This window comes from Sus scrofa, chromosome 6, assembly GCF_000003025.6.
Source record: "Sus scrofa isolate TJ Tabasco breed Duroc chromosome 6, Sscrofa11.1, whole genome shotgun sequence".
NCBI lineage: Eukaryota > Metazoa > Chordata > Mammalia > Artiodactyla > Suidae > Sus > Sus scrofa.
This window is the reverse complement of record NC_010448.4, coordinates 153,938,850-153,951,445: the sequence shown is the minus strand read 5'-3', so window position 1 is coordinate 153,951,445 and position 12,596 is coordinate 153,938,850. Positions and strand designations below refer to the sequence as shown.

Genomic DNA, 12,596 nt, shown 5'->3' with positions numbered 1-12,596 from the left:
AACAGAAGAAAGGGTGGGGGAAAAAACTGTAACTGCAATGTATACATCTAAGGATGACCTGACCCCCTTGCTGTACAGTGGGAAAATAATAAAAAAAAAAAAAAAAAAAAAAAAAGAAATTCCTTTCGAGCAATGTATATCAAGCCCTGGAAAAGAGAAAGAGGTTCTGAACTTGTCTTCCTAACAGCAAGGTAAATATTTTATCTAAGAAAATGTAGTCGTGTCGGATACATCCCCAATGAAAGTCACAGGCTTTCACAGGCACGGCAAGAGGTTCCACTCCCATCCTGCCTCACTCCAGGCTTTTCATGTAAAGTCTGATAAAAGGGTCTGAGAGGGGCACCTGGAAGATTGTCCTACGGATAATATACATGATCCTTGATTTTATACTAAGGAAATTTTTACCTGTCTCAAAGTCATGAGGAACATGAGGAAGCTAACTAGCAACTGAGAATAGAGCTTGTTCCTTTTCTTTTGCTAGATTAGCTTTTAGCTATCTTAGCGTGTATAAGTGGACAGATTTGTAGTCAGATAGACCCGGCTGTGAATTTTCTGGGTAAGAGATACTGGATATATCATATAACCTCCCCAAGCCTGCTTTTCATTTTAAAATGAAAATATAGGCATACCTCATTTTATTGTGCTTCACTTTATCACACTTCGCAGATACCCTGTTTTTACAAAGTGAAGGTTTGTGGCAACCCTCCACTGAGCAAGCCTATTGGTACCATTTTCCCAATAACATTATTTCTTAGATAATGCTATAGACTACAATACCGTATAAACATCACTTTTATATATGCAATGGGAAGCAAAAAAGTTCATGACTTGCTTTATTGTGATATTTACTTGACTGTGATAGTCTGGAACCAAATCTACACTATCTCTGAGGTCTGCCTAAATAAAACCTACTTCATAAGGTTGTTGAATTAAATGAGAGCAGCTCATAGAAGAAACTCAACAAGAGGTGGGTTCTTAACCCTTAAATTCTCTAAGAAACTATTTATTTGATATAACGTGTTTCAAGAAAAATGTTCCTCTAGGAATATAATCTCAACATTACTAGAATTCACCAGTTTGGGAGTACAAATAATACATAAATAATAATACATTTTTAAAACCTATTTCCGCATTCAGATAATACAGTAATTTCTGGGTCTCACCAGCGACGTATTTTGTGCTTCTCTCATCTTCATCCAGCCCTTTGTCAGTGTCTGATGCTTAGGAAGATCAGCTTGGGGGCCTTGCCCACCTCTCCTGGTGATAGCTCAGTGAGAACAAACAGGGTGTCTGCCTTCCCTGAGAACCCCAGAGATCCCCAAACTGTAATATCTTCAGGGAGCCAAGATGACTTGACTTCCTCTGAAGACTTCAGTGCACCAGGAGTACACGCCCCTTGTTTCTCACTTTGCCGCTTGGACCACTAGCAGCACTATCTGTGCCTCCCTATGGATGAAGCTTCTTCAACTTTATCTTAATCCCTCAAAGGCCATAAGTGAGGACCAGGAAAGTCTGTAGCCCAAGGTCCTCCTTCTTTTTCACATAATCCCACCCTTATGCAAGCCAGTTTCTGCATATTTCAGACTGTCAGTTTCCCAGTTCACCACAGCCATCCAGACTCTGAAACCCAGTTTAGGCTCAGCTGGAACTCTCTCGACAACAACAGTTACTGCACATTCTGATTTTTCATCCACGAGAAGTCTGCCTTTCAAATCAAAAGTATAAGACAGCATAAAATGTGTAATATAAATTTATTCTCTGACATTTTCCTCACTGAAGATATTTTAAAATAGATTAAAATGTTATCAATATTTCATGAAAAATAAATACATAGTATAAGAATTTAGATAATACTTATAATATACATGATTTGACCCTGAGTATCTTTTTTATTTCAAACATCATTTTAAAAAAGTAACATAAAAATGATAAGGATTGCCACATTCTTCATATATCCTGTATCTCATAAATTTTAATTCATTTGGCAGTTCATTTCTCAACTATACATGTTAATGGTATTTGCTTCTGGTTTTGAATGGGAAGAGTATCCATTTTCTGTTTAACAGTGATATTCAGGTCTTCTTTCTCTGCTTTTTCAAGAAAATGCTTCATGCTGAGTTTGAATAGTAATCGAGGGTCTGGCCCAGAAAGTGGTGGGCAATTACAGATCTCTCTAATTTTGAGAGCCTACAAGGAAAGAATACAAATTATATACAAATAAATAAATTTATCAAGATTATTCCAGTAATTCCTAGCATGCTCTATGCAAAATAATTAAATATAAAAACATATTCTGTATTTCTGGAAAAAAAGGTATCTCATTAAAACACCTGAAAGAGAGCCATATATAAATTCATAGTAAATAGTAACATTTTCATGATTTGTTCATATAATGAGAAATTTGCAAAAATGACTATATTTGCAAGGACTGTCCACTGTCCTGCTGGGGATAAACAAGCCTTCTTGGAAGTTGAAGACTCAGACTTTTTTCAAGAAAAAGAAAACAAAAGTAAATACATATGAACATACTGAAAGAAGACACATAATTGGGACAGTCCAGGGTGCAACTGATGCTAATAACCTAGAAAAGTAAGCAAATGGAAATCATGACAATTTGCAACTCCAGGAAAAATAACATGCTGCAGGGAAAAGAAATGTAATCACAGTACACTATATGGCTCAGCTGTGACTAATGTTTACCGTTTTTAACCAAAATCACAACTTAACTCTATTGGGAAGGAGGAGAGCTGGGTATGCATGTGTGCAAGCAGAGGCTGTGACACTGGTTAAAGGACCGTTTAGTTCTCATTCTCTATGGGGGAGAATAAATAGACAATACCTAAACCCGAAAAGTTAGGAAATAGCAATATAAGGACATTATCTAAATTTTAAAGGGAAAAAAAGTCTTAACACCTAAGGTTTTTTTTTTTTTAAGATATTTAGGAGAAAAAGTTTTTTACTACTTCTAAATTTAAGTAAAGCAGGGAAGGGGGCAGTCGGCATTTGGGTGAGTAGTAAAATTCTAGAAATACAAGGTCTCCTTGGTAGGGAGAGGAGAAGACTTAAGGACAAGAACTCGACGGAGAAGTCCCATGGGCACTAGGAGAAAATTCCAAGCAGCAGCAGTGAGTGCAAGGACCTGAGATGGGAGCGTGACTGGGTGTTTTAGAAGCCAGAACAGCCGCAGCAGAGCAGGGAAGGAGGCAGGAGCAGACTGTGGGATCTCACAACTCATAATGCAGATTCTAGGTAGTGGGCTATTCCTGATATTTGTGGGGTCCATGGCAAGAATGCAAACGGAAGCTCAGAAACCATATGTTTAAACATCTAAAATGACTACATGGAAAACATTCTATTCTACTTTGAGGAACAGACATTTGAAATGACCCCAACTGCCAGGAACGGAACTCAAATTCCTGGATTTTGGAATGTGTGAGGTTGCAGGGGGTCTACCCCAGCTGCCACCACTGGCCTGCTGCTCCTCCCTTTTCCTCCCATCCCTGCTTACCTGGCACTGTGAGGGGTCCTGTTTGCATGTATCCAAGGGGAGAGGTCCACTCTGGCCCTGGAAGCAGCCTCAAAAGTGCTTGGGCGAGGATTCCATTATTCCAAATATTAGCGTGCCATGTGGTGAAGGCGCAGGTTCTTAAGTGGGTATAGTTCCTTGGGTCCCACAGGAGAGAGGGGAGTATGCAACCAGAGGCAAGCCAGAAGAGTGTATTTCATATTCAATGGTTGAGGCCAGGGCAAGAGCTTGGCTCTAGGAGAACTCTGAGTGAGGCTAAGAAGTTACCATAATAAACTAGAGAGGAAAAAGCATTAAAGTGAAATTCTTTGGTGATGGTGACAGGGGCCTTGTCTTTTCTTTTTATCTCGAAATAGATGTAATGTGTATCTTACATCTACGGAGTGTTCAGTAAATATCTGTTAAAGTAAACTGAACTGAAAATACAAGAAAATGTTGCCCAACTATATAGCACTGAAGTAGCAGAAAGTCAGACCCTCAGCCAAATGGTGACCCACCGTCCAAACCAGGATAGCTCTGAGAGTGAAAGGAAGATTTACACTGAGACATCAGGCAGAAACTGAGACGGTCCTGGCAAAACTGGGACGTGTGGTCTACTCTTGGTTAACTCCTTTACACCCTTGTTGATGTTCTTTCCCCCGTGAGAAGCCAGTCTGTCACGGCTGCTATATCACAGGCTCAAGGCCTGCACTGGTTTCAGTGTGGAGTTCAGCAGGTAACAGCTGGCACAGCAGTTTAGCAAGGAGAGGTGCAAAGCAGCAAGCACAAGAAGACGAGAAGGCCCTCACCTACAGTCTATGTTCAGTAAAGCTCTATTTCCCTTAAGTTATTTTCTTCAGAATTTTTACACTCAACACATACTTAGGCCACACTAGAAGATGCTGGGTACACACTGATCAGAACAAAGAGTCATGATCCCTGCCCTCACAGAATTTACTCTGCATTTCTCTACTACCGGGCATCTGAATTGTTTCCATAGTTTTGTTTTGCTATATTTGGCTTATATCAACCATCACTCTATGAAAACTTTTAAAAAAAGATTTTTTTTTTTAACCTCTATTTTGGTTTACTTGAAGGACAACCCCACCCCCACCCCCACCCCAACAGACTGATCTGATCAAAGAGTAAGAAAGAGAGAATGATTTTTATTAAATAGGACCAGACTGTTTTCACCAGAAAGGCTCTATCAACTTATAAATTCATCAGCATAATGCACACCTGACATCTGAGTTATTCGTAATCAGTATAGTGTAAGATTTCATGATTGATATCTAGATAACCACGTAATTTTTAATCTTAGGATCCTCAGAAATCATCTGTTAAATTTTACAGAGAAGGAAATTGAGCCCTAAACAGGTTAAGAGACTGGCAGAAAACAAGAAACTGCTCAGTGCTTGTTTGTTTATTTACTTGCACTTGCCCAAACTAAGAAGCAACCAGGATGTCATTTAGTAGGTGAATGGATGAATAAACTGTGTGACAAGCTGACAATGGAATATTACTCGGTGCTAAGAAGCAGCAGTCATCATGCCATAAAAAGACATGGAGGAACCTTAAATTCATGTTCCTGAGTGGAGAAAGCCCATCTGAAAAGACTACATGGTTTATGATTCCACTTACAATATTTAGCGTTAGTATGGAGACACTAAAAAGATCCACGGTTGTCAGACGTTAGGGGGAAAAGAGGGATGAACATGCAGAGCAGAGTATTCACAGGACAATGAAAATACTCTCTGTGGTACTATAATGATAAGTACATGTCATTGTGCATTTATCAAAACTCAGAATGTTCAACACTAAGAGTGAACTGTAAAGTAAGCTATGGACATTGGGTCACAACGATGGGACAGTGTAGGTTCATCTGCTCTAACAAATATACCCTTGGTGCTAGACTGTGACAGCAGGGGAGGCTGTGTCAAATGCAAGCCAGAGGTATACGGAAAATCTCTGCAGCTTCCACTTAAGGTATGAATGCTGTGGCACCTTCCATTTGCTATGAATCTAAAATTGCTCTTAAAAGTCAGAGTTTGCTTTTTAAAAAGCTGGCATGGAAGTAAAAAGTCCTTCTAGGAAAAAAGAGATTAGAACCCATTTTTGTTGTTGTTGTTGTTTTTAACATTTTTGCATTACATGTGTTTGTCCTAATTTTTTTGGCACCAGAAAAATGTTTCCTGAGTAAATCTTTTCTGGATAAAACATACTTTGGAGATGTCTGAGCTACATTTCCTTAATTTCTAAAAAAACTAAACTTCATAAAGGCTTTCTACTACTATTTCTTCATGTGTGATTTTTTTTCCTCCTCTACCTATCAAGCAGAATTCTGTTATAAAATATATCTGTTTCCAACAAATCTTCACCTATTTTGCATAGTAAGATTTTATCACATGTTGGTAAAATATTCTTTGTTCACCTTCCCTTTCACATTTATTTTATTATATTTCATAGTGTCAACATCTTTTATTTTTATAAATTCAAATCTACCTTGCCTTCTTCCCTTTAAAAGTAAGAAACATCTTCTCACTGTACAGCTAGAATACGCCTTTCCATTTCCTTACTTTGTTTTCTTTAACTTCATGCACTGCACATAATAGGTACTTAATAAATGCATGCTGAATTTTAAACAAACATTATAGAGCACAAGCTATGAATAAATCATTATGATAAATGTCACAGGAAAAACACTTGTAAGAGTTTACAATCTACGAGAAAGCAGGAACGTACTCTAATAGCAAGAATATACAGTTCTAAGAGTCCCATGAAAGATCTGGGTTAAATACAGAATTAGCCAGCCTAAAGAATCCAGCTGGGAGTGGAAGGAATTAACGTTTACTATTCACTTTCTATGTGCCCTGCACTGTGCAGGTATTTTACATGTTATCTAAATTGGTTATGCTTTGAACCACTTTTGAAATCTTGGGCTCAGTGTAGAACACTTATCATTCAAGTGTCTTATAAGGGAGAGAGGGTAGGAGGCAGGACCTCACCCACACAAATATACAAGTGCATACTTAAAACATCCAGGAGGTACTGCTATCCCGGAACACTGAATGTTAGATTAGGTAGTTCCCTCAAAGTTAGGTAGGTGGGTCGAATTAAAACCCCAAACTTCATAGACTACTGCTATTTTTTTCACTACTTTCTATAAGCAGCCTTTCCCCATTATGAATTATTAATTTGTTTTATGCTAAACTTCTATGAGAGAATATAACTGTTACTCAATTGCACTGCCCAATTTTTCTATTTTTAATCCAGTATTCTATTACTTATCTTTCCTATTATTACCCATCACACAATAATTTAACAAATATTCGCTAAGCATTTCGGAAACGATCCTGTGCACTATGGATACAGCAGAGAAGAAGGGCCTGACATTCTAAAGGAGGGGACAGAATAAACAAGTACACAAGGGAACTTAAGTGCAAGAAGATATTACCCAGTAAGTTGTGTTAGACAATGACTGCATGCAAGAGAAGACATTTGAGACTGAAGCATCAGGAAAAGCCTCCCCAAGGAGGGGACATTTGTGTAAAGAGCTGAGGGAAGAATGTTCCAGGTAGAGAAATCAGCCAACAGCAGAGCTGTAAGGAGGAAATAAGCTCCACGTAAAATAGCTGGAATCATGGAAAACCTGAGGAGAGCAACATGTGAAAAAAGCTGGAGAAGCAGGCAGGGAGTGGTCAAATTACATGATTTTAAGATTGAATAAGGAGTTTGGATTTTTATTCAAAGTTAAATGAGAAGTCATTGAAAGATTTTAACCATGGAAATGACATTAAAAAGAGCATTCTAACTACTGTATTGAAAATATGGAGTTCCCATCATGGCTCAGTGGTTAACGAACCCGACTGTATCCATGAGGACGCAGGTTCGATCCTTGGCCTCGATCTGGCGTTGCCATGAGCTGTGGTGTGGGTGGCAGATGCGGCTCAGATCCCACGTTGCTGTGGCTCTGGCGTAGGCGGGCAGCTACAGTTCTGATACAACCCCTAGCCTGGGACCCTCCATATGCCACAGGTGTGGTCCTGAAAAGACAAAATATGGATTAAAAAAAAAAAAAGGTTGTTAGGGATTGAGTTGAAAAATTGAACAAGAAAATTAAAATAGGAGATCTGACTCCAGTGAACCTAGGGGAGAGAGGATGGTGGCTTTGACTAGGGCAGCAGCAGTGTTAACAGAGACCGATGCCTGGTGGAAGAGGTCAACAGAATTTTCTAGTCAGAGGGGAAAGGAAGAGAGGAATTAAAGGTGAGTCCTAAATGTCTTCCTCTGTGTTTACAGCTTTTATTATGCTACCCATGCATCTAAGGATAACTGACGTGCTCAGAGTAAGTAATTACTATTAAGCAGTACTATCTTGTTTGCTGGTTAATGACACCAGTCCATAAATCCTTTTAAAGGTGTTGTTCTTTTCAAATTGTCAAAACAAAATCATTTTTGCTTAGAAAATGATTAACATTTTGCTCACTGAATAATCAACAATGTTCCTTTCTATAGTCTGATGTTAGAATTAATTATTCACTGAACTTTGAATTATTCACTAACTCTTTGAACTTTTGAAAAAATTCTCCAGAGTTAATCCCCATTGGGACTAGTTGTCCTTTTCTTTGCCAATTTGTTATGACTCTTTGAGTTTCTAATATGCTTTTTATTTATTTAATTACACCTTACCTCCTTCCTTAAAAATTAATCTGAGGAGGTTCATTCTCGTTATAATTTCTACTTCCCGCTGCATCCACTTTGGCAATTCTCACACACCCACACTTACACATGCACACACTTTAATTATTTCTGATTTTGACCTGGCCCAGTAATTAATATCTAACATTCTCCTAAATAGTTTGGTTTTCCTGTGTGTTAATTATTGTAGCTTCTCTCCTGATCATATTTATATTTTACTGTCTAATGATTTTCACATTGACTAAATTTCCCAAAGAACTAACTACTATCATTTTGCTTATTTTTTGGTTTTTATTAATGGAATTTTCCCTGTCCAAGACACATTACTTCTTTTCTCTTTTTCTATATTACTCATGCAGAGATTTAAATGGATAAAATTTTCTTTATATATAGGTTTGACAGCAACCCATGAAAATATAACTACATCACTATTCTGATTATTTATGGATTTCTCTCTTGCCTTATACACACACATTTGTAATTTTCTTATGGTCAAACATCTTTTAATTTTTACTGTGTTCTGACAATTTGAACCGTAAATTGTTTATATTACATACACAAGTTTTTGTCCAAGAAAGTTATTTGACCAATATTGTTATAAAAGATTTATGCACATTTGAGAAGAAAATACACATCTAATTCTAAGCATTTAATGTCAGTTAAATCTTACTTTTTGTACATTCAACTCAATTCTTTGTTAGTTCCTTAAGTGATCTGTGATTTTCTAAGAATAGCAGGGTGTGAGCTATAATCACAATCCTACGTAAACTAAACTATATATTTTGTATAATTCTTGCATGCCAGTGAATTTTGGAAAGAAGCACTGGTAGTGCACTTTACTGATATATTTTTTTACATGTTTCGTTTATTAAGGGATCTTCTGTTTTAAAGAAAAGTTGGTTTGGCTAGATACCATAGCAAAGTGTATTAGTTCAATTGTTTTTTTGTTTGTTTTGTTTCTTTCTCCCTTAAACTCTTATACTTCTCCGAAGTCTGAAAAGTCAGATCCAAAGTCATTCTTATTCTTAAGCATTTAAAATTTTTTTCTTTATGCTTTGGCATCCTGTAAGAGCCTTCCTTTGTAATAAAGATTAAACACTTGATAACTTTAACTAGGAATGTTCACATCTGGCCTTTCATGCATGATGCTCTGAGATTCTTCTAGAAACCTATCTTGAGAAATCAAAAAATGTGATATAGTAACTATACTCAAGGAAACGAAGACATGAATGAATGAACTGGTCCTTACCACTGTTACATGGCAGCCTGGATTTCCTCTTGCCTTCAATATTCTTCCATTTTTTCAGACATTACTTTTTAGCTTTGACTGTTTTAATTTGGTTGTGTTATGTTCCTCTCTATCTTCAAGCATCAATAAGTCTTTGCTCTGGGGCATCAATTTTGCTCTTTACAGCCTCTAGTGGAAGGAAGTTTTACAGCTTTTCTGCCGTATTCACAAGTTTAGCAATATTCTGAAATGGATGTATCTTACACTTGAGAAGTGGTTCTTTCATCTTCTGCCACTCTCCATGTAGGGAAATCACCCTTCCCATGGCAGCTTCAGGTGGTGTCACCTCTGTAGTTCTCCTCATCACTCAGGCCATCCCTCCAAAGCAGTAAAAATTTAAAAACCTGAGACTTAAGATTTGGCTTTGTTTTTTAGATTTTTTTACCCCTTGAAGCTTATCTTACTGGGGAAAATGGACAGTTCAGGGTACTTATTCTCATTGTTATTACTGCTGGATTTAGTTTAGATGAGGGTCCTTGTGGTGTTTATAGTTAAGGATACTCAGAAACTACATAGTCTTTTAAATACAATTACCTATGATCATCTCTCCTTTCTTTTCAACTCTTATGCACTCATCATCATTTAGATTTTTATAAAATCTCTCTTACATACATCTTAAATCTATTCTTGAATAGAAGAAAGATGTGGCTGCAACATCTTTTACCCCATTAGAGTTGACTTGGCTGGTCTGAGTTTCTTCTTCACTGCTCATAGACTCCTCCTGAAGACACACATTCAGCTTAGCCTTTGAGACAGAGGAGGATGATATTTCCTCAATCAAAAACATTCCTCAGGTTGCTGAAGAACTCCCTCTTTCGCAGAGAGCCAAATCACTACCCCACAACCACTTGTTGGCCATAAGGGGGAAAACCATGTTTCCAAAGCAAGTAACCGGTTAGGCCATCACCTTCCAAACTCCTGATCGAATGTGGCATCACTAAATGTGGAGCAGCCAGATTAAAAAAATCCTAATGTGAAGCAATATGAAGCAAAGTTGTACCACCTATAAAATATTCTTGCTAAAATTTAACTTCCATTTATAGGTATACAGGGAAAGAAGTTAGTCAATATCACAAAGAAGCAACCAGATAAATCTAGAATGTGGGACTAGATTTATTCAACAGGTCAATGGCATGTTTAAAAACAAACAAAACAAAGGGGAGGGGTACTATTCTAAAGTCAGAAACTGAAGGAATATAACAACCAAATGTAATATATGAGTCTTAACAGACTGTGCTTTGAAAAAAAACCAATCGTAGGACTATAAGACAGAGAAATCTGAATATGCACAGGATATTTAATTTTATTAAGGAATTACTTAATTTTCCTAGCTATGATAATGATATGATTATGGAAGAAAATGATACTACTTTCTAAAATGCAATAGTAATTAGGAAGAAAAGCCCTCATGTCTAGAATTTGCATTAAAATACCTCTGGGGAAAGAAAGAAGAGAAAGGTCAGATGAAGCAAGTATATAAAAAAGCTGATACTTCTGAATTGAGTAAGTAAAAATGGGGGCTCATTAAATTATTAAAATTATTCTCTATCTTTACATTTGTTTTTATAATTTTGTAATCAAAAGTAGGAGTTCCCTTGTGGCATAGCAGGTTAAGGATCTGACATTGTCACTGCAGCGGCTTGGGTCGCTATTGCAGTTCAGGTTCTTTCCCTGGCCTGGAAACTTCCACATGCCACAGGTAAGGCCCAAACAGAAAACAAAACAAGCAAAAGAAACTTTTTGTAATCAAAAATAAAACTAAAAAAAGTTCTTAAAAAAAAAAACCTTTCTCCTCTAACATTTTGGCATTTCTGTAACTTCATTCTTGATTTTACATCTATATCTTTAGTTCTAAAACGCTCATGAGAAGCTTAAATATTTCTCCTGAAAAATGAAACCAGTCCCTTTATACACTCTCAATTTCCAAATGTCTCCCGTAATTTCTGAAGGCAGACATGTACTTTTCAAAAGATCTAGAATATTAGTATCAATAACCTCAATGCAAAAAACTCACCAGAATAAATTTAACAGAAACTAATGAGACTAGTAGGTTACCACTTAAGGAGAGAGAAAACAGAAGAATACCTATATAGCTACTTAAAAATAACAAAACAAGAATTTATGTTTATGTGTTAGTCTGACAGGATGATTTGATTGGTATCTACTTGGAAGGCAATAATAAACAAAAACAAAGAAAACTGTGAAAGAATTTGAAACGGGCATAAAAGATAATGTGGTGTCCCGTCAAGTGCATCTGCATTTCAAGGCCTTAGAGCTATTTTATCACTCTGTATGTTACAGAAAACTTGAAGCAATGCAAATGAAACTTGTCCACAGAAAAAGAAATGAACTATGTCTGGTGGAATGCAACCAATTATTACCTTCTGTCAGTTTTGCTCATATTTGTATATTTTACACCATCTGAGCTAGTTGTAAGCTATTACTGGCTCCCTCATTAATAATAACCAAATTAAATTTCAGATAGAGTTCATTTTATATTTGTATAGGTCATGATTTTACCTTAAAAATATTTCTTTCCCCCTCTAACTCATTTCTTTTCTAAAACTGCAATGGGGAGTCTAATTTTTTTTTTTTTTTTTTACAGCTGCACCTGCAGCATATGGAAATATGGAAGTTCCCAAGGTTGAATTGGAGCTGCAGCTGAGGCCTATGCCACAGCTACAACAATATCAGATCCAAACTGCACCTGCGACCTATGCAGCCTGTGGCAACACCAGATCCCTAATCCACTGAGTAAAGCCAGGGATCGAACCCACATCCTCACAGAGACAACGTCAGGTCCTTACCCTGCAGAGCCACAACAGGAAATATGAGTCTGACTAATTTTTGAGGTGGTCTAAGGTAAGTATAAGTAACTGATAATTTTAAGTAAATAAACATAAAAAATTAAAAATTAAAGCCATCTTGACACAGAAAAAATTATCCCCTGAAATGATAAAATAAGAAAATGTTTTCAAATAAAATTTTATAATCAACCATTCCTAACATATGAGAATCGTGTATTAAGAAATGGCTGTATTTATGCCCAGTGACAACTGAAGTAATTATAAAACTGCTGATATGTATCAGAATTCTTCTAGGTAC

At 36.9% G+C, this 12,596-nt stretch overlaps 1 protein-coding gene across 5 annotated transcripts in view; it reads right to left on the bottom strand.

Moving 5' to 3' along the window:
• Nucleotides 986–12,596, bottom strand: part of OMA1 (OMA1 zinc metallopeptidase) — a 68,063-nt gene continuing 56,452 nt past the window's right edge. For 3 of the 5 annotated variants that reach the window (XM_003356445.4, XM_013999356.2, XM_005665385.3), the window contains exon 9: nucleotides 986–2,187. In XM_003356445.4, the coding sequence (XP_003356493.1) occupies nucleotides 1,990–2,187 (198 nt within the window). In that variant the 3' untranslated portion in view covers nucleotides 986–1,989. The other 2 variants (XR_002345172.1, XM_021096576.1) reach the window with 2 other exon arrangements.